The 22,816-nt window shown below is 24.4% G+C and overlaps 2 protein-coding genes across 4 annotated transcripts; one reads left to right on the top strand and one right to left on the bottom strand.

Annotated features, from left to right (window-relative positions):
- Positions 1-767: 767 nt before the first annotated feature.
- Positions 768-15,312, bottom strand: LOC126906227 (major facilitator superfamily domain-containing protein 12-like). Of its 3 annotated transcripts, XM_050686614.1 has the most exons (11): positions 15,190-15,312; positions 15,074-15,111; positions 4,892-5,170; positions 4,588-4,798; positions 4,154-4,268; positions 3,879-4,100; positions 1,898-2,035; positions 1,725-1,836; positions 1,461-1,611; positions 1,281-1,399; positions 771-1,168 (listed from the first exon to the last, which is right to left on the bottom strand). In XM_050686614.1, the coding sequence occupies exons 3-11, from the start codon at positions 5,154-5,156 to the stop codon at positions 1,056-1,058; spliced, it is 1,446 nt and encodes a 481-aa protein (XP_050542571.1). In that variant the 5' UTR covers positions 5,157-5,170; positions 15,074-15,111; positions 15,190-15,312; the 3' UTR covers positions 771-1,055. The 3 variants fall into 3 exon arrangements, with proteins under 3 accessions (XP_050542570.1, XP_050542572.1, XP_050542571.1); XM_050686613.1 differs by lacking the exons at positions 15,074-15,111; positions 15,190-15,312 and adding an exon at positions 9,424-9,748 and having other exon boundaries at positions 768-1,168; XM_050686615.1 differs by lacking the exon at positions 15,190-15,312 and having other exon boundaries at positions 769-1,168; positions 15,074-15,113.
- Positions 15,313-15,863: 551 nt separating this feature from the next.
- LOC126906228 (alpha/beta hydrolase domain-containing protein 17B) lies at positions 15,864-21,971 on the top strand. The gene is made up of 3 exons (XM_050686616.1): positions 15,864-16,698; positions 17,684-17,816; positions 20,275-21,971. Exons 1-3 carry the CDS (start codon positions 16,049-16,051, stop codon positions 20,356-20,358), a joined length of 867 nt encoding a protein of 288 aa, XP_050542573.1. The 5' UTR covers positions 15,864-16,048; the 3' UTR covers positions 20,359-21,971.
- Positions 21,972-22,816: the final 845 nt, after the last annotated feature.

Below are 22,816 nucleotides of genomic sequence, written 5' to 3' on the forward strand. Positions count from 1 at the left end.
CTAATAAATCAAAAAATATATGTAACTAAAAAAACAAAAATTTTTTTTTAATATTTTATTTATTTTGAGAGTAATTGAGTAATTTATGATAAACCGATCACTGTGTACATGATCTGATAATTTCTATACAAATTGATACAATTATGATTTTGTTATAATTTTTAAACAATATTTTATGTATTATTGGACAACCTTAAAATCATATTTTCTACTATTTATTTTTAATAATAAATAAAATAAAAAGTTTTGTTGTCTTGTTTACAACCTTAAAAACATACTGTATAATAATAATGCAATTCAATGGTTATAAAATATATTACAAATATCATAATATACAACAATTTATTATAGAATAAAAAAAATAAAGTATGTAATATAGTTAGGAATAATTATTGACATTGAATAATATATATTTGTATACTTAATAATATATCACAATAGTTAATATTTGTGTAACTTCATAAATTTTAAAACAAAGTAACAGATTTTTTTATTTACATAACCAATAAAAACTAAATAATTTGAATTTTTTTCGATTTATGGTAACTTTTTTTAATAATATTTTTATTTATTTAAGAATTTATGGGTTATTGAGCCAAAGTACTTAATAATATTTGATTAAAATAGACTTAAAATTATTTATCTTCTAAAATTCAATTAATAATTATAATTTAAGTATGAATATAAAAAAAAGATATTATTAACTTTATATGCATATATAAATAGGAATATAAATAAACTAATAATTGTCAATTAAAAACTGATATGTTAATGAATATAATTTAATAAATAACAAACATTTACTAAAAATAATATTTTTGTGTTGTTATTTTTGGTTTCTATAGATTATGAACTTAAAATATATGGTAATAATTATTAAGCTTAATAAGAAATAGTTTAATAGATCACAGTATTAATAAATAAAAAATTACAAATAAATATTTGAAAATTAATAACTAATAAATATTATTTATGGCTTAAGCAAAAAAATAATATTTAACAGTTATTAAAACACGTCATCATTATTGGTAAAAAATAATTTTGGTCAAATTCTGCTATGATATAATGGAATGATCTGGTAGCACCTCTTGAGCTTTTTCAATTGGGTATCTCCTTTGTTCATTAACTGTAGTATTTGAATGTATTGTCAATGGCCCAGTAGAATTAGCTTTATAAATAACATGTTTTAGTTAAAATAGACATTGAAATTACAAAAAAGCTAATAGAAAAAATTAATATGAATTTAAAAAAAATTTAATTTTTTTTAAATATTATATAACCTGAATTAGGATGTCCTCCATATGGCAATAAAATAACTGCAACAAATGCTAGACAAGCTGGAATGGTCCAGTTATAAATCATTATATCTCGGTAATATAATGGGCATATTTCACAATGTCTTAAAACATTTTACAAAAATTAATTTAAAAATTATAAATAGAAATGATGTTTAGAATTACAATGATTGCACAATCATAACAACAGCACCATTACATATTTTATCTGTGAAACTCATAAGTCCAAAAGTAAAAGCTCCACGATGAGTACGATCACCAATAAAGTCTGTTGTAAGTGCCTGACTAGTCACCAATATGACAGAACATGCCATACCTTTAAAAAAGATTGAGAGTAAAATAATAATAGGCATAATGATTACCTAAGTATTGAAAAATATGTAATAGAAATGAGGTCATAAGTTAAAAAAAAAAACAAATTTAACTCACCAATAATAATTGTCACAACATACACATAATAATGAGCATATGAATAATCTTTCCCTAAATAACACCAAACAGCTGAACACAATGACAACAAAACTCCAAAAGTGTATGTGTACTATAAATCAATAACATTTTTGAATATAGAAAATAAATTAAAAAATCTGTGATAAACTTACTTTTCTACCAAGTTTCATATTCATTATCTTATTAAGTAAAGACATACCAAAACTACTGAGGAACATGATTAATGGTAAAAGAGCCAATTTTTCAGCTTCTAATTTTAGGTAATCTTGTAAGTACATTGGCAAGAACACCTTGAGAAAAATTTCTATATAAATATAACACAATTTAATTATGTTAGCTAGAGGGGAAATCGTAGCAAATTAATTTGCAAAGTTGTGATTGAATTAAGTGAAAAATTGCAATATCAGATCTCGCTCATAAAAAAAATTAAAAGAGAAAATATTGAAATAGTATTTGTAAAAGTAAAAAGTATACTGATTTATTAATTATGGTAGAGTTGATTGAGGTATAACTGAAGTAACATGATTTTACACTCTCTTACTTCAGTTATTAGCAATTGCTTAAAGTAAATTTACTTTTAATCATGTCGGATTTTAATTTAATTCAATTAATGTAAAAAACTTTTTGTTTTCATTTTGTTTATACACAATATATTATGTTATTGTAAATAATATTAGAAAATATATTTTCAAGACAGAATTTTAATTTTAATTATTCAGGAGTGCTTTTGCTAAAGATTTTTGCCTAATGGTTCAATGTGAATTTTTTTTTTATAATTATCAACAATGTAATAATTGAATATATTTACAACTAGAGCTTAATTGAGTAGAATTTAATTCAAGAAATAAAATTAAAAAAAATGAATATGTTAAATTAGTATGAAAATACATCCACTTTGAAGATAGGTGAGTTGTGTTCTATTAGCTGAATGTTGTTACAAAAAATGTGCCGAGAGAAATTTTAAACTATCCTCTTACAGACAATGGTTAAAGTGTGAAAAACTAGGAGGGGACTACAGTTTTTAAAAACTGAGGAGCATTCTAGAGCTACACCAAATTGTCTCCCCTCAAAGGCTAAAAATGATATTGATCATAATAAGCAAATATAATAGTAAAAAAAAAATTATCTCAATATGGGAATGGATTGGGAAATGAATATTATACAAAACATCACTAAGTCAATATCAACATTTATTATGAAAATAAATACAAAATAGTCTTTTTAAATTAAAAATATTATACTATAATAGAAACAAACTGAGAAAAAAATATTAATATGAACCAATTTAAGTAGGTTTCTACATATAAAAATATGAAATGATAAATATAGTAATATAATTTATAAAGTATTCACCTCAAACTATAAATTTTAAACTAAAAATATATCAACAACTGTGGTAAGTTCCAATAATATAACAAATACTAATATCACCTAACATTTTGATTTTTATCACTTTATAACCCTTGTTATAGTAAGTCTTTTAGTTCCATGTGTAGTCATAAATTTATTACATGGTTGTTTAAGCTTACATTATAAAATTAATTACACTTCTGAATGATCCAAAAACAAACAAATAATTACATCACGGTCGACCGTGCTCCAAGTATTATTATATTACCACGGACATAATTTAAAATATTTATCATTTTATAATTTAAGTTTTTTAACAATTACTTTTTTTTTACAATTTTGAATAAATTTCTTATATTAACTCTTTCCACTTTTAAGTACTCAAAATTAAAGTGTTCCCCTGACATTTGGGATTTGATTTAAAGAGGACACTAAATTGTACTTCAAATAAAAAGGGTACTCTGTCCCCCTCCATCCACCTTCCCTTTAACATCTGTTTACATAGACAGATTAAGATGAAAAAACCTAAATTAACCAAATTTTTTTTTACTTATTAATATTTTTGAACAGTTAGTTAAATTCTTCTTAAACACATAGCTGATCATTCGTCAGAAAATACTGAATTTTGTATTAGGAATTTATTAATATTAGTTATAATTAAATACTGAATAATTTGCTTTCTACCTTACAAAATAATTTTATAGAATAATATAGATAATCTTATGAATTTTGAGGAAGCTAATTGTAAAGATCCATTACATAATTAAATGTATATTAACTTACAAGTGTCATATTAACAACAATTCTTGAGCACATATATACAATAGCTGTTTGATACAATGTAATACGTTTGAACATAGACCAGAAGGTATCTGCAACTCTTTCAGTTTCAGTTTCAGTCATCAAAAGCTCCCTATTATTATAAGTAGATTGTGGTTCACGAACTCCAATATGAAACATGATAGTAGTCATTGCTCCAACTATCATTATGACCAGAATAACTATCTATAAATTAAGACTTTTAAATTTGAATACCTATTAAGTAAAAGTTGACTTACTTGGAACTCTTTTCTTTCTGATGGTCCAAATTGTGATTGGCTAGTATAATTACTAGTTAAAACTATCCATGTAACTACATAAACTAGGATATTTGAAAAAACTGTGAAACTATATCTATTAACAGAAATGTATACTTTAAATTTAACAACTAGACTTGTCAATTTTATACTCTTATATAGTTACCCTTACTAATAAACTACTTCTACTATTTCTATATTATTTTATAAGCAATTAAATTTCCTACAAAATGCTACATAAAAAAAAATTGACTTGATTAAATTTTAGCTTCCTAAAAAATGTAACCACCAAATACCTATGCTAAAACATATTCTCAATGATAAGTATATCAAAATTCCAAATTGAAAGTTCTTAAAATAGTTATTATTAAAGTACTTAAAATAAATAATTAAGTAGAAAAGTGAATTACACTTACCTAATTGACAATAAAGCAGTTCTTTCATCTCTAATTGGCGTTAAATCAGAAGCTAAAGTCATGTGAGAATTTTCTATTGATGCCCAACCAATTTGGAAAAATACTATGAAAAAACAATAATATAAACACGTGAGTAGTTCTGTTTTTTCTACTTGAGGCAATATCGGTGGTGAAAATGCAAATGGTAAACTGATAAATACTAAAACACTACCTATACATAAAATGTAACAAAGAATGTAAAAATTAAATAAACATACCTTAGTTATGATTTTTTTTATCCCATATAAAATAATTGATTAATTACCAAAGAGATGCCATGCTTTACGCCGTCCATACCTGTCAATATAACAGAAACTTACATTATCTGACAACACTCCAATAGCAGCAGTAGCTACAGCATCCGTAAGCTGTCCTACAAGAACCACAGCTCCAGCATTGATGCTAGATAGTTGCATGACATAATGATAGAAAACCAAAGCATAAGTAAACCACATGGATGCAACTAAGTCATTAAGTACATGTCCAACACCATAGGAGAAAAATGCAAACCATTGGAGAGAATCTGACATTTTACCCTCATTACCTGTAAAAATTGATCAATTATTTAAATAAATAATTCATTGATATACTTACATACAAAAAAAGTTATAATTAATATATTTGACAGACTTGAAATTTATATGATTAATTTAATAAAATACTGTCGTTTCAATAACATTTTTTACTAAAAAGCAATGGTGTGAATAATTCAAATTAAAATATTGGAAGAGATCAAAGTTTTATAAACCCTTTTTTTTATTGATTATGACTTTTTACTTAATCAATTAGTATACCTGACTTCAATGTTGGGAACATTATTTTTGAGTCATATCCGGTGATTTTAGCTTCGATGCGAAGCTAAAAGGAATTAATTTTACTATGATGTGTTTATTATTTTATTTATTTTTTTTTTTTGTGTCTGTGACTACTTTTTCTCAGCTCTCACTGGACCAATTATTTTCAACGGATACGTCAAAAGATCACAAATCGTATCTAGTTGAAGACATTACCTTCAAAAATTGAAAATTATTCCCTCGTTCTCCGTAAATGATGGAAATCCCCCAAAAAAATTACGATTTTTAAAATCGGTAAATTTCGACATTTTTTTCACTTTTTTTTTTCTAAAAATTGCTATAACTTTTTGAAAAATGAACGAACTAATATAATTTTTTTTATATAAACACCTTACGTGTTTTATTTTTATTTAGATAAAATTTTTCTAATGTTGGAGAACAAATAACAAATAGTCTAATACTACTTTTTTAACACGAAAAAAAAATAGCATTAAATTACATAAAAGTTTACTATCTACAATAATATTTATAAGTTATATTATAAATATGAATAGTAGTAAATTATTAAACAAAACAATTTTATTAAATATTAATGTACTTAAACTTAACAGGTAAATATTCATATATTCTTTTTAAATTTTAATAGTTTTTGTTAAGGTCATGTTTTAACTACTGTCACGTTTTCAAAAACATGTTACAACATAAAATTAATCACAACATTTTTTTTAAAAACATATAAATTTATGTTTTAAAATTTTGAATTATTATGAAAAATTATGGCTATACTTAACTAATTATTTTTTTTAGCTTTGAAGCTAAGCTGAGAAGATATTAATTTTGTAATGATATACGTTTTTATTATAAAAATCAGTTCTCATACATATTTTGGAAACAATGTTACCATTATCAACGCTAAACACATACTTTCATAATTATTTTTTTATTTTATGAACTAGTATTAAAAAAAAATAATAAGTCGACAGCCTTATAAGTTATAAGGGAGGATGATTCTAAAAAGTAATGAGTAGCTAATAAATAAAAAAATATTTGTAACTAAAAAAGGCTAAAACTTTTTTTTAATATTGTATATATTTTGCGAGTAACCAAGTGGTTTATAACAAACCGATCACTTTATATATTTGATATATTATTACTATAATATTTTCTACTAATTCTGAAACACTACATTAGTTTCATAATGGTTTAACTCATTAAAAAAAACTTTACATAGAAATCAAGACTTTCAAAAATAATAGTCAAAAGAATTTACAATTAGTTTTTGTAATAAGGTTACAAAATACTAAGAATTTTTAAACAATAAGACCTATCATCTCAACAGGAAATGGTATTGTGTGTACTAGTTACTTCTTTGAAGGAATGAAAAAAATGAGTCATAAATTAACTGTTACTATTAATCAAAATTAATAGGCATAAGAAAATAAATCATAATCAAAGCGATACCATTTAATCAATTCTAGATTTTTATGATTAGCAAATGTTGCATTAGTTATAAAATGCATTTTTTTTATTTATCAACTTTTTTAATAATCAAAATTAAAACACGAAATTATTTTCCTACTTTAACATAACAATATACTAAAACCAAAAATAATATTTTTTATTTATTTAATGTATTTGTTTCAGCATATTATGATTTTTTTTTCAATAAAAAAAATTTACAATGTACGTAAACCTAAAGTTTAATAAAAAGTGCTTAGTTTGTATTGGAACAAAAGAAAAAGCTTCAACACGTTTTTAAAATGATGTTTAGTTTATAAAATTATTTGAATTCTACTATGCATCGTGATAGAATCATAAGTCATACTTAAGAAAATCATGTCAAAATAAAGGATGTAACTCAATGAGATGAGGGGATTGAGTCTCCAGAATAAAATACTTTTATTCTAAGGGTGATACGTAGTTAGTAACCTCGTATCAACTTAGAACCAGTATCATAATCACTTATACTTATACAATATATATTGTATGGCGTTCTCAGATTAAACCAATGTTGACTTAAACTTAAAATATGATTTTAAGTGTGACACTGATATTTAATACATTTTATAAATAATGCTCCCACCAGTTTACCAATAAATGTATTATTATTGATGACATTGATATAAGATCAGATTATTGAAATGTTAAATAAAGCAATGATATCGTGCATCATTTTATGACGTACGATACGATAAATATTTGCTTTTTTTTACATTATAGGAAACTCTATTTTGTAAAATAATTTTTTTTTTTTACAATTATATATGAACAAAACGTACTATTATTATATTGACCTACTGGAAAAATCAGACTTATATCATAGTTGTTAATTAATAAACATTAAATTCACTAATTTAAATTCATAACACAAGAATAAATTACAGATGTTAATCAAGTTATTGAATTATAAGATTTTAATGAATAGTTATAATATAATTACTTTTGATTAAGATTAATTTTCAATTTATTAAATATCAAATATTAAAATTTTTCAAAATATTCGGGACCCAGACCATCATGCAAGTGAAAATGCAAATATTTGAAATGCATTATAGTAATATCAATAAAAATAACGATATAGTTCATGTCGTCGATAATACGCTTAAATATAATAACAAAACAATCTTGAACCATTAAAATTAAATTATTATAAAAATTTATCTTTTTATAAACAATAGACTGAAATAAATTTCATTGAATTCGAAAGGAATATTATTAACCATAAAACATCTAAACTAAAAATTGTCCCATAAAAGAGAAGCGAAATATTCATTGTATGAATATGTAAATAATTATTCATATAAGTTACAAAATATCTAATAACTATGATGAACAAGTTAGAAAATATTAGTTATTTTAATTTCTCTATTGAGAAATGTTGAAACAATAGTATGCACTAAAACTTTTTCCAACAAAAATATAAGCATATATTATACTCAACAGTTACAAAAAAATTTTTAGATAATAATGTCGACTTAGTTTTTCATTTTAATTGTTATTTGTGACTGACAATCAACACTGTTATACGGAATAATTGACAAAGCACATGTCGATTCTACAGCTGTGTCATCTTTCCTATTTTATAAAATTTATATTCACTTGTTTAAATTAATTTTATAACAAATTGCTTAAAAATGCTTTCCTAAATGCATAACTTGATTTACTTGTACGTATAAAACAGTAAGGGGCGTAATAAAAAGAAATAGTTTTCCATTTTAAGTCTATTCAACTGGACAAAAGACCTTCTTAAAAAGTATAGTTCGCTAAATTATAAGTTAAAATCTCAATTAATTAATATTTTTTTAATTGACTTAGTTCTCCTTAAAAAATTGCTTTGCTACACTCCGGAAAACAATTTTAAAAAGTGACAAACACTCGAAATTCAACTAAGTATGACCATAAGGGAAAGGAAAAAATGGTCACGTAATTCGCTTTAAATAACGTAATTTGGTTAAAATAATTTTTTTAAGTTTCTTTTTTTTTAAGATTTTTTTATGAGGAATTAAATTTTTTTCCTAAATGAAGACCGCTTTAATTTTGGTGCAACTGTGCCGTTGGTCTTCCATTACATGCCTTTAAATTTATTGCTTTATAAAAGAGCTAAAATATTTTTTAAATACTTCTGTACACGCTTATTTCAAAAATTATTTTTCACTTCTTTATGAGGTAACATTACCAGTTAATAAACACCACTAAGTTTTTAGGTCAAAAATTGTCTAATTTGATTGTAACTAGTTGTTGCTAGTAGTTTTTTAAATATTTTTTAAAGTTTAAACTAATAGAAAATTATAAATAAATTTTAGCAATTCAGATTTTTATAATCATCGGTGTATAAAATCAAACTTATATTATTAACTTATAAAATCAAATTTATATTATTATGGCTTTTATCATGAAATTAATAAATGTCAGTCAAAGGGTAAAATTCTAAATGATTTATTATTTTGGCAATTAAAGAAATGTAAGCAAAATTGTCACAAACGATGTAAATAAATATTAATACCTGGTGGTAACACATTGAGTTGAGAAGGTCGTTTAATGTCATCGTCTTTTTTCGAATCAATTTGATTATTCGGGATCATTTTAAAAATATAATTGTTTTATTATTCAATATATAAAAACTGTATTGTTCACTCATACAATTAACGACTATTAATTATTCGTACAACCTTTCTGTGTTAATACTAGTAAACTAAAGAAGAATTAATAAAACTACAGAGCCAACAAAAAACATCGTAGAATTCAAATTTGGTAGTCGTTATTTATATTTTATATTGACGTTGCTAACGATACCAACCAACGACTGAACGGATATTTTATGCGACAACTTATCGTATCATAACAATAACGAACTCCACTAGTTTGCTAAATAGTGATTACGAAAATATTTGAAGACGCAATATTTAAATAGTTAAAGTGTATAATTTTCGAATTGAAGCTTAAAAGTATAGTTTATTTCAATAACAACTCTGTTCTTATGTCATAATACTTAAAATTTCATTATTATGTAAACAAATAATTTTCAAGTAATAAATAATAGTTTAACTTTATTATGAATGACATCTAAAAATATCACCTATTTTATCAAAATAAATACTACTTCAATAAAATATATTAATTCATTAAACATTATTATATTGTACTTTAATTTTTATTTAATACACATTCAATTGATTTACTTAAAAATGAGTTATTATGCTCTATATATATATAAATTGTGTTATATTTAAACGTAAAATATTTAATACGTCAACTATATTTTTAAGTTTTTAATTTTTAGATTTCACCATAAAAATTATTTTGTACTTAATTACAAAAAAAAAATATATTTTTATTCATCGCAAAAATAACATGATTCTACGCGTCTTCAGTTATTTCCTTTATTTTAAAATATTTAATAATTTTAAATGATTCTATTAATAAAACTGTAGGTAGTTAATTTTTTATGATGATGAAGGGGTAGGTGTGATACAGCCAGTGTAAAAGGAATGCTGATACAATTTTAATTTTTAGTCGCATAGAAAGCGACGTGATAGCAAATTAAATGTTGGGGTGTATTATATTATCTCTGTTTGCCAAGACAAACTACTTCTTTTCTTCATATGGCTTTTATATTTTAATTTTTGAATATTAATTTGTTCACGTGTTGAGCACGCCTGCCAAAAGGGTAGCCTCGAAAAGGGTTATCTTCACCAACAAGGCTGGGGGATCTTTCGACGTTCGCCCGCCTGGTTTGTGCTGCTTGACTTTGTGTTTTAATCATACTGAAAATATAATCTTGAAACATAAGCCCGTTAAAATTACTGCGATTTTAGGGTAATTAACCCATCCTTCATTCAAGAAGATGAATTCCTTATAAAATTATAAATAATTTATATAAAGCTCAATATTCAGCTATAAATAGGAGAAAGTAGGGTAAGTTAGCGATGTTAACCTGAACTGCAGGCAAAACTTTTTGAGCTAAAATATATTTTTCCTCTTTTTTTTATTTTAATATGCGTTAAGAGTGTTGGGGTGAAAAATTATATAGAATCAAATTTTTAATTTGATACTATAATTATTTTAATATAGTACTAAAAAGTACAATAATGCACATAATTCCTAAATTAGGTCGAATATATGATAAATAAATATAGGTTACAACCTAAATACTTGAAACTCCATTAAAAAAATATTTTTAAAAATATGTTAAAATTCAAGTATATTTTAAAAATGGTGTCAACTAGTTTTTAATAAACGTTATCTTGTTCTAAACAAATACAATTCAATAAGCTATCATAACTTCAAAGGAAAATTAGTCTCATCTTTACAGATTTGTTCAACAGGTAAAAATAATCTACGTTAATTAGGATAGTGTTTCAAAATAAAAATGTCAAGTTCACTATTGAATGCACTTAAAAATTGAAATAGTAATTTTTATAAATAAACTTATACTATATTATTACCAACATTGTGGACAAGTATAACTTTCAACATAAAATGAATAAATTATTTTATAGTCTTCTGCACATATAATAATGTAAATTCTTATTATTAATCTTCTTCTTCAATTTACGAGTAAAGAATTTGATTAGTAGTAATAGCTTTAACTGCATAATATAAAAATTAAATTAAACTTATTTGACCTTTCTAAAAGAAAAAAGACATGCACAGATTAATGTTGCATGATTGTGTTCTGTGATTCATTGTAGAAAAATTTTACAAAATTTTCCTTTTTTATCATCAACAGTCTATACCTTTTAAACATATTAGTAATTTTTCAAGGAATCGTATTGTATAACATTATAATATATTATCATTTTTTTTCGATTATTATTAATTTATAAAGAAACACTAGAACTACTGAAATAATTTTAATCTTAAAAATACATCTTCATTCGATAAAAATAGATCTATATTTGGTTTTCGGAAATTATTGGGTTATTTTAAAATAAAAGTAATTATGGTGATTCATAAAGTATGACACTCACCTTTTTTTTTTTTTTTTGAAATTATTGAAAATTTTAAATGTTTGTAAAAGAGAAATATTGTTTGATTCAAAAGACTTTAAAATAATATGTAGTCAAATCATTTTTTTAACATCCCTTCAGGAAAAAAACCTTAATCTTATTTTCTTATACTATTTTTAGTTTGTTGAAATGATAGAAAATAAAATTCAGGCAATTTTGTACTATTAACTTTTTATCTGAACCGTTCATATTTTAAAATTTAACGATTTTTAGCATAATTTTTTGTATTAATTATATGCTGTTATACAGTAGTCGTCATTTAGTTATGCTGTCACGTAAAAAAGGTTTTATTAGCAATTCTTGTTATCGTATCTATTCGCATAAAATAGCAAGAATAAATACCGATAATAATTTATGACCCATTGAAACAGATTGTTGACGTCTCCGTTATTAGACAACCAAATTAAAAATGAATTTTTATTTTAAATCCAAATATTTAAATAATATTATTCAATATTATCTAATAGTTACTCATACCACAAATGTATTATACTATTTATAATTTTACGAATATTTATATTTTAGCTTCGATGCGAAGCTGAGAAGGTATTAATTTTACTATGATGTGTTTTTTTTTTTTTGTGTCTGTTACCACTTTTTCTCAGCTCTCACAGAACCGTTTTCTTTCTATGATAATTCAAAAGATCACAAATAGTATCTAGTCAAAGATATTACCCTCAAAGATTGAATAAATTTCCCTCGTTCCCCGTAAATGGGGGAAACCTCCAAAAAAATTACGATTTTTAAAATCGGTAAATTTCGAAATTTTTTTTACTTAAAAGTGCCATAACTTTTTCAAAAATGAACATATCAATATAATTCTTTTTTATATAGATGCATAATATCATTACCTTTCATTTGGTATTTTTTTTTCATAAATTTAACCCTTAACCTGCCCACAAGGGGGGATTTAAAATGACAACTTTTTCACAAAAAATTAACTTTTTCAACTTAACTTTTGAAAGTGTTCCGGAAAGTCTGACACTTTTATATATATCTTAAATTAAAGCTAATGTAATGTTCTTTATTATGCAAAAAAAAAATTTCGGACTTTATTTTATCTTCACGGTGAAAATGGCTACCGAATGCTATTTTTGTGTGAAAATTTTCGATTTTGTATTTTACATTTTTAACTTTATTATGCTATAACTTTTTGAAAAATGTATGGATCAGTACAATTTTTTCATGAGGAGTAGTATTTATATACATCTTTCATTGGACATACTTTTTTTTTTAATCGGACCATTTCCCTATATACAAGGGGGGTTCAAATCTAAAAAATGCATGCAGAAAATAGAACTTTTTCAACTTAAATTTTGAAAGTGTTCCGGAAAGTCTGACACTTTTATATATATCTTAAATTAAAGCTAATGTAATATACTTTATAATGGTAAAAAAAAAAATTCGGACTTTATTTTATCTTCATGGTGAAAACAGACATCAAAGTTAATAAAAAATATACGATTTTTGTAAAAAAATTCTTTTTTATATTTTTAACTTTATAATGCTATAACTTTTTGAAAGATGTATGGATCAATATAATTCTTTTTTTTATAGATGCTACATGGAATAATTATAACAGATAAAAACGGATATAAATTAAGGCATCTGTATTAATGAAGTAGAACACTATCTTCATAACATTTTTTATATTTTATTAAATTTATTAGAGTCCTGTAGCATTTTATTTTATTTGTTTTTTACGATGGTTTAGAATTAAAATGATGTATCAAACAAATTCTTACTTTTTAGGAGAGTAAAATTAAATTTTTATTGTTCACTTAAAGTAATAACAATTTTTTTTTCTTAAAAAAATATACCTTTTAATATCATTTTCACATTAAAATACATTTTATATATAACTGCTGTACATAAAAACCAAATAATAATCAAAAAATCTCATTTTGTATTAACGCTCCTTTAACTCTATATTATCTATAAAATCTATCTAGACTATTATTTTATAATTGTAGAAAGATGTTTTCAAATTTAATTATTTATATTTTAAATTTTTATCACAGAATTTTATCTTACATTTAAGACAAATGAGGACAGTTATTAAATTCAATATAACAGAATAACTAGAGATAAAAATAAATGAAGCACTTTATCAATTTAAAATAAATGTTGTAGTAAATAATAAACTAATTTTTAAATGATTAAAAAAAACCATTACTTTTTTGTTTTTTTCTTCAGATTAATACTTTTTTTTATTCAAGACAGTTGTACAATGTTGAATAAATTAAAAAAAACCTAAAAATAGTAAAATAAGAAAACCAACATTTCAAAAACTAATAAGAAATTTGACAAATTAATATTTTCAACATTTTCAATCTATACAAATGAAAAATTTTAAGTCTAAAGTAAAAACATTATAGAGGCGTGGTATGGTGTAGTAGATCATTCAGCCGTTACTTTAACGTGTGTTTGTTGTTAGTTCCCACTGGCCGACCTGGTGTAAAAATCCTATAAAATCATTGTAAGTAATAGGCAATCCTAAATATTCGGTATATAGACTAAGGAGTAGATGATGAAGTAGCAACATTAAAGAAATATGAATAATCTAGTTATTAAAATAAATGAATAAAATTATTATAAGTAACTTAAAAACTAAACTATTATAATAACTAATACTCTCCTTATTTAAGTATTATCAAAATCTGATACATCAGTATTAAAAAAATTACTTTGTTTTCAAATTGCATACAAAAAAAGCAGCCTAGTTTGAATAACTGTAAAAATTATTTACGTTAAATGTAAAAAAATTTATCCTATACATTTTATAGATGCTTTTATTTAATTGTGCATAAATCAATGGCTTAAGACAATTATTATATTTCAAATTTTTTTTTTTATTTACACGTATAACTAAATTGTGCTATTTAGAATCATTGATTGTTGTAAAAAATGTGTTAAAATAAAATTAGAAAATTAAAATATTTCTAGAAAACTACTATAATTTATGTATTTAGAGCTTATTTATAAAACATAAAACAACACTAAATTTTGATGAAATATTTACATATAGAAACTACTAGATACCAATAAAATACTTGTAAGTAAAATTTAATATAATGAAGGTTTGAATATTGATTGTTAAGAAATAAATTATTTTGAAATAAGGTCATAAAAAGGTGTATTTACCTGAGTGTCTGAAACTCGTTCCGGAAGAAAAAAGAAATCTTATGTTAAAAATAACAACACATTAAGATTAATGAACGATTTAATTAAAGATCAAAGTTTACAAATTATTATTATACTTTATATTATTGTATATTGTTTCCAATTCTTAGTGATATAAATTTTGAAATAGATAAGACAGGATACTATTAGGTAGGGACTCAAAGAAATTATTGATGTTTTAATTTGTTTTTTGATAAACTTTTTATGTAAATACCATGAGTTTTATAGTGCAATTATAAGTAAAATTTAAATTTTAATATTCCTTTTCTAAGTTATGTTTTGAAAGTCTAACACAATACATCTAAGGTAAATTTATTTCTGATAACAAAAAACAGATAAGTAGTTATTTCTTCGATCCAATTAACTAAAAATAAAAATAAAAAATTGATAATAGTTGGTAGTCTTGATTGTGATAAAACCTTGGTAAGAACTTGTGATATGATTGCTGAAATATAGCAAATAAAGAGGTTTACTCGACATTTACGGTAATATCGTCATGTTGGCGCATTTAATACACAATCGCATTGTATACAGTATATTGTATATATGATATATTTATGACATTATTGCTTCAAATAAGCAAAGTGACGTCATAACAGATTATTCATTCTTTAATACTCATAGTGATTCTATAATATGGTTCAATAATTATGTGACGTCGTCAAAACTGTGGTTGTTACCAAATGTGTGCATCTTAATCATGTTCTTTTTACATAAGTCGATGATGTCATATCCACAGTTTTAAGTATGTATTGTTGATAATTTAAAATGTTTAGCCCTAGTATTTAGATAAAAGTTTATTGTTATAATACTGTTACTCTCATTTCCCCATGATTTAAGTGAATTATAAAAATTTGTAATAATTTATATTTAATTAGAATTTTTTTAATTTACTTTTATTTGATTGTTTTTTATTTTGTGTTCGATGTGTTTGCAATGAACGGTATGACGTTCAGTGAATTAATGTATTTGTTTTGTTGCCCGCCCTTACCATCGCGTATAGCTTCCAAGCTAGCATTCCTGCCTCCACCATCTACTTACGACTTTACCCCTGTAGAAAGTGGTGAGAGTAAATATCATATTAAGTTTAATGACAAGGCTGAATGGCAATATACCGATAGTGATGTTCAAAACATTGAAGGGTTTTATGCACGTACATCTCGTGGAAATCGTATTGCATGTATATTTGTTCGATGTTGCCCTAATGCCCGCTATACTATATTGTTTTCACATGGTAATGCTGTTGACCTAGGGCAAATGAGCAGTTTCTACTTAGGGTTAGGTATGCGGATTAACTGCAATATTTTCAGCTATGATTACTCTGGATATGGAATCAGTAATGGCAAACCAAGCGAAAGAAACTTGTATGCAGATATTGATGCTGCATGGCAGACGTTAAGAACAAGTTATGGCATAAGCCCTGAAAATATTATTCTATATGGCCAAAGTATTGGTACTGTTCCAACTGTTGATTTAGCATCCAGGTATGAAGTAGGTGCTGTTGTCTTGCATTCACCATTGACTTCTGGCATTAAAGTAGCATTCCCAAGATCTAAAAGGAAGTGGTTCTTTGATGTATTTACAAGGTATGTTGATTTTTTATATATAAATCGTTAAGTAATTTATTTGATACTGTATTTAAGATTTTGCTCCCTAACAATAAGCAGAAAAAAAGAAAAACTTGGCAACATACTGCCCCTAAAACATGCATGTTCTTACTAATGTTTCCAAATGGTCTGGGTTATAAAAAAGAAGTTAAAAATATTTTTATCAGTAATTTTAGAATAAACAGTATATCTTATTTACCAAAATGTCGATCATATTTTTTTAGGTATCTTGCTTTAAAGGTGTTATACTTCAAATTCAAAATGTCTTTTAGTCATTAGCCAGACTTATATGTGTTTTATAAATTGTTTCCACTACTCTACTATGGTTATAGCAATGACCTTATATCAGTCTAAGCAAACAAGTCAGACTGACAAGGCAGCTGTCTGGGGGCCAACATTCTTTAGGGGTTATATTGAAATTTCAGGTAGTAGTTCCTATTACTCCAGTTGTGTAAACAAATTTTTTAGTTAATAACAAACTCAAAAGTTACAGTGATATATTGAAAACATAGGGCTTTAGAATCTGAACCTTCTACCAATTGAAAAAAATAATGATAATGAGACAGGTATAAGAAGTGAAGATCCCTACTAATCTACATTATTGAAATTATATAGACTTCCTATAATAAATTCCTAAACATATTGTTGAAGAAACTCTAATTTAGTAAATGTCAAAATGTGTATTAAGCCAATTAAATTATTTAAAAAATAATAAAATAATTAATAAAAATAATTTATTTATATTTTTTGATTAAATAATTAGTAATACTATATAATTTTTGTACTTATGCCATTGAATGCTTTTAAGTAAAAAAAGAATTATCAAATATTGGTATTTTGGAAGTATTATTTGTTGATAGTTGTTTATCTTATATTAATAGTTTATTTAATCATCGTTCTATAAATTAGTTTAAGAAACTATTTTATTTCATTACTAATTTTATTGTTTACTCTTTTACTTCAGTATTGATAAAGTCTCAGAAGTTAACTCTCCAGTACTTGTAATTCATGGAACTCATGATGAAGTCATTGATTTTTCACATGGTGTAGCAATTTATGAAAAATGTCCTAAAGCAGTTCCTCCCCTTTGGGTTGAGGTAGGTTAAATTATAAATTATATTGTTTTTAGTGAAAAAGTTTAAGTTCTTAGCATATTAAATTTAATTTTTATAAATATATATATATATATATATTGTCTATACAGTTGACTTCTATAGAATGACACATTTTTTATGAGTGTCCTAGAAGAATATATAAGTTTTATTAATGACATAATGTCAAAAACTAAAGTTGGCAACCAGCTAATAAAACTTGAAGGACAAGATGTAAATTCAGAATGGACCCAGGCCATAACACTTATAAAGGAAGTAGCAGAACAAAGCATAGGAAGAATGGAAAACAAAAAGAATAAATAAATGGTTTATTGAGGCCTGTCGCAAAGCATTTGAGAAACGTCGAGTAGAGAGAGATAACTATAATATATTAGGTGACCAAAATACTAGGGAAACATATGAAAAGGAACAAAAAAAACTCTAAGCGTGTGTTTCAAAGAGAAACTTCTTGAATGGAATACTGCAAGAAGCAGAAAAGGATAGATCACAAGGTAGCATAAGAAATTTTTTCAAAACAATAAGAAGGTACAGTACATTTAATCCAAGCCCAATAGCTGTAAAGATAGGGAAGGAACAATACTTATGGAGCCAAAAAAGAAAATAATAAGATGGAAAGAATACTTTGCTGATTTATTGGATAGCACAATACCTCTCGACCCAATAGAGAATAAAATATTTCAGAAAGCGGAACCACTGGTAAAAGAAATACCCAAGGAAGAAACAAGAGCAGCGATAAGGAGCCTTAAAAACTGAAAGGCACCTGGTTCTGACAGCATACCATCAGAACTCACAAAATAAGGTGGAGATGGCATGTACAATTTCATTTACAGGGTTTGTCATAGGGTATGGCAGGATGAAAAGATGCCAGAAAACTGAAATGAAGCAATAATTATACCACTCCATAAAAAGGGTGATAAAACAGAATGCAACTATTATAGAGGGATATCCCTGCTAAATTCAGTATATAAGATATTCTCAAAAGTTCTATTGAACTGCCTAATACTCTATGCAAAGGAATGTCTAGGTAAATATCTGAGTGGATTTCGCAAAGGTAGGTCAACTATAGAACAATTATTGGTTATAGCACAAATTATAGAGAAGAAATATGAATATTGCCAGAACATGTGGCAAATGTTTGTTGACTTCAGGAAAGCTTATGACAGCATACATAGAAATAGTCTCTATAATATAACAAAAGAATTTGGTTTTCCAAGTAAACTAATAAACCTAACCAAGCTGGCCATGGAAGGTGTGAAGTACCAAGTAAGAGTAGACAATACTATGTCAGAAGTGTTCAGCGTTAAAACGGGACTAAAACAGGGGTACGCACTGTCCCCATTATTATTTAATATAGCCCTAGAAAAGATAGTTAGAGTACTACAAAACGAAGCTAGGGGACTAAACGTGGATGAACAGCAAATAAAAGTGTTAGGGTTTGCAGATGACCTCAATATTCTAGGAGACTCCTTGGATGACACAGTAAGAGCAACTGAAATACTAGAATGTGCAGCAGGACAAATAGGACTACAGATAAATACAGACAAATCAAAATTAATGGAATTCTTGAGTATAGAAATATCACACAATAGAAATTTTGTGTGATTTATCTTTTTCGAAACATATTAGCTATATTTATAATAAAGCGTCGAGTACATTAGGATTCATAAGACGTAATTGCAATGAATTTCAAGATATTGATTTTTTAAAAACTTTATACTTTTCTCTTGTAAGATCTGGCCTGGAGTACGGTTCTATTATTTGGTCCCCATTTATAGCCAACGATATTAAAAAGATTGAATCTATTCAAAAACGTTTCTTAACCTCTTTATCGGGCAAATTTAATAAAAATAGGATTAACCAAAAGATTTTTTTTAATAATTTGAAAATGGACTCTATTATGTAGAAGGCAATATTTAGATGTAAAGTGGATGTATAATTTACTCAATAACAAAATCGATTGTCCTGAAATTTTAGAAAAGATACCATTCAATGTTCCTCAAGTATTTCTTTGTAATAATTCCATGTTTTATATACCTACCCTCACGCAGAACTATTGTATAAACTCGCCAGTTAATCGCATGCTAAACTTATGTAATTCATTAAAAAATTTTGATTTTAATCATGATTTGTCAACATTATTATTGTCAACATGTCGTATTACTTTCAAAGTATAATTTTAAGTGATCTTTCAAATGTCTACTTTATATTTATTTACATTCATTTTGTATTTTTTTTTTTTAGTTTAATATTTATAACTTTAAAGTTGTAAGTTTTATAGTTTGTTATTATTTGTATTGATTTGTATTATTTCTTTATTGTCTACCCTAATATGCCTAATCATCATCATTATTTTGAATGATGAAATAAATAAATAAGAATAAAATATTTAATTAATGGACTTTTATTATGATATATTAAATTATATTTGTATTAATTATTGCAGGGTGCTGGGCATAATGATGTAGAACTCCATAATGTTTATTTAGAAAGATTAAAACAATTTGTATCTACTGAATTGCTCAATTGACATTTAATTGAGATAAAAGATGCAATCACATCTAATCGACAATCGCCAATGCCTATGACAAATGGTTCAGCGACTGAAAAATTGCTTTGGTAAAGAATATTCTAAAAAAATTATATTTTACATGAAATATTTTGTATCATATTTATTACACTATTCTTTCATGTAATTTTTATTATATTTAAAACTCCAATTATGTAAAATATATGTTTTAATTTTATTTATCATTTGCTTCATTGTTTTAGGTTATAACTTAACCTATATATAACACATAAAAATGTAAACGTATTTATAAAATTTTAACTAATAATTATACTTAAGATATACCTACAGGGTGAATTATTTAATATTCGACCCTCAATTTCTCAAGAAATAATAATTATGTTAAGGAAATTAATGTAGTATTTTTTATTTTCATATATTTCTAGTTTAATCAATTATTAAGTATTTTTTTAATTCATCTCTTATACCTTATAAAGGTGTCAAATTAGTTTTTATTTTATAACAACATACATATTTAATTAGCTTATAGATTGTAAAATAATATAAAAAAATGACTGGTCGATAACAATATTTGACCCAATACTTTGTAAGTTATAACTATTTTAAAATGTAAAATGGAAGTAAGGTATTGATTATGTTAATTTTATCTTTACATGTTAAACTGCTACGCTTTTTCTCCACTCTATATTTAAAAATGTCAATAACTTCCCGAGTGCTAGTTTAAAAGTTGTTATCGACCTCTTTTTTCTTAATTATATATTTTATAAGCTTGTCAAATATGTATTCTGTCATTGAAAAAAATAATACTGAAACCCTTATAAGGCATAAAAGATGTATTAATAACATTTAATAATTAATGTATCAAGAATATATGAAAATAAAAAAAAAACAAAAATAATTATCTTAATATGATTATTATTTTAAGAGAAATCAAGTGGCTAATATTATAAAAATCGCTTTGTTAATATATATAATTTTTATATATGTACCTTTCTTTTTGTACAATATATAATAATATTTCTAAACATATGAAGTATAAAAATTTTATATTGATTTTATTATAAAGTATTATATTAGGATTTTTTTTTATAACTATTATTAATAATTTTAAAGTTAATGTATTATTATACTACTACAGTTTAATTGCCGTTAATGGAAAACCGAATTTATATTTTTATTTGTTTGTAAAATAGTAATAATTAAAAATTTTGAATGAAATATAGGTAGAAAAATTGTAATCTAAAATAATTGGTTTTATATTTGAATTGAACATATTATTGATTTCAAACTAAAAATTTCATTTCTTTTGAACTAATATAACTGTTTTCATTTCTTATTGTAAGTTAATTTATGTTGTAAGATGAACAAATAAATTGTTGTTTTTTAAGTCAATGTTTTAAACATTTACATTTATATAGAAATTTTATAAAATGAATCATTTTATTGTATTATATTTATACATACATTTTTATTTTATTATTGGTATATAATTATTACAATTATACCTATTAATTTTAAGTTTTATTTTTTTTATTATGATCTTATAATAAATTATATGTACTTCCTTTTTATAATACTATATTAAATGAACTCTGTAAATACATATTATTTAATTTATTGTTATTGTCTGATTTTGAGGCTATTGTGAGATAAATGTAAGTGTGATTGACTATTCAAAAATTTCATTCAATTTACTAAACTAACCACACTGTTTTATAATTTAATTATGATATATTACAAAAACATCATTGTTCTAAAGTTGTATTATATTTGATCTTTAATTATGACAAATGTATTGTTATTTGATTACAATTTGATGAAGTTTTAAAATTCTCACTGTAACTAAATAAGTTTGTTGATATAAGAATCCCTTTTAAACTTAGTTATAAGCATTAATTATAAAATCATTTTTTTATCTAATTATTAAAGTAAAATGCAGCCTTTATTTCTATATATTTTTTATACAAGTTTGACGTTATTTTCTTCTGAGTTTTTCAAGGTATACAAGATATTTAAATATACTAATTCATAATAATGAAAAAATATAAATTATATTTATGTTGATTAACTGTGTTTATGAAGTTATTCGTTTTTGTCAAATTTAAAGCTCATTTTACTTAAATGACAAAAATTAAATTTTAAAAAGGTCAACTCTAATCTTAAAGAACTTCTCGGTTCAGTATAGTATTAAGCCACTCTAGCCATAGTCAGTTTTCAGGGAAGGTCCACGAGATCTAAACTGGACCCACCTCCGAATTTTTTTCAAATTACATAATATACATTTTCTTTTTGAAATCCCTCCCTACAAAATAAAATTAAGCTACAGTTAGTGTTTGTAAAAATTTGATTTCAAATTCATTTGTCAGATAATTTTTTCTTGGAATACAAAATCTTAATAAAGAACAAGTATCGTCCTAATATCAATTAGCGACTACAAAGTTAATTAATTTTTATTTTG

Source organism: Daktulosphaira vitifoliae, unplaced genomic scaffold, assembly GCF_025091365.1.
Source record: "Daktulosphaira vitifoliae isolate Bord-2020 unplaced genomic scaffold, ASM2509136v1 Scaffold_4, whole genome shotgun sequence".
Lineage (NCBI taxonomy): Eukaryota > Metazoa > Arthropoda > Insecta > Hemiptera > Phylloxeridae > Daktulosphaira > Daktulosphaira vitifoliae.

Bases quoted from the DNA above. Each gene is read 5' to 3' on its own strand.
- LOC126906227 (XM_050686613.1), bottom strand. From the start codon at position 9,502: ATGATCCCGAATAATCAAATTGATTCGAAAAAAGACGATGACATTAAA. The intron at 2,036-3,878 runs GTAAGTTAATAT...ATTTTTCTCAAG, and splicing joins TTGTTGTTAATATGACACTT to GTGTTCTTGCCAATGTACTT. The intron at 1,169-1,280 runs GTTATATAATAT...TTATTTATAAAG, and splicing joins TGGAGGACATCCTAATTCAG to CTAATTCTACTGGGCCATTG.
- LOC126906228 (XM_050686616.1), top strand. From the start codon at position 16,049: ATGAACGGTATGACGTTCAGTGAATTAATGTATTTGTTTTGTTGCCCG. The intron at 16,699-17,683 runs GTATGTTGATTT...CTTTTACTTCAG, and splicing joins TTCTTTGATGTATTTACAAG to TATTGATAAAGTCTCAGAAG. The intron at 17,817-20,274 runs GTAGGTTAAATT...TAATTATTGCAG, and splicing joins TTCCTCCCCTTTGGGTTGAG to GGTGCTGGGCATAATGATGT.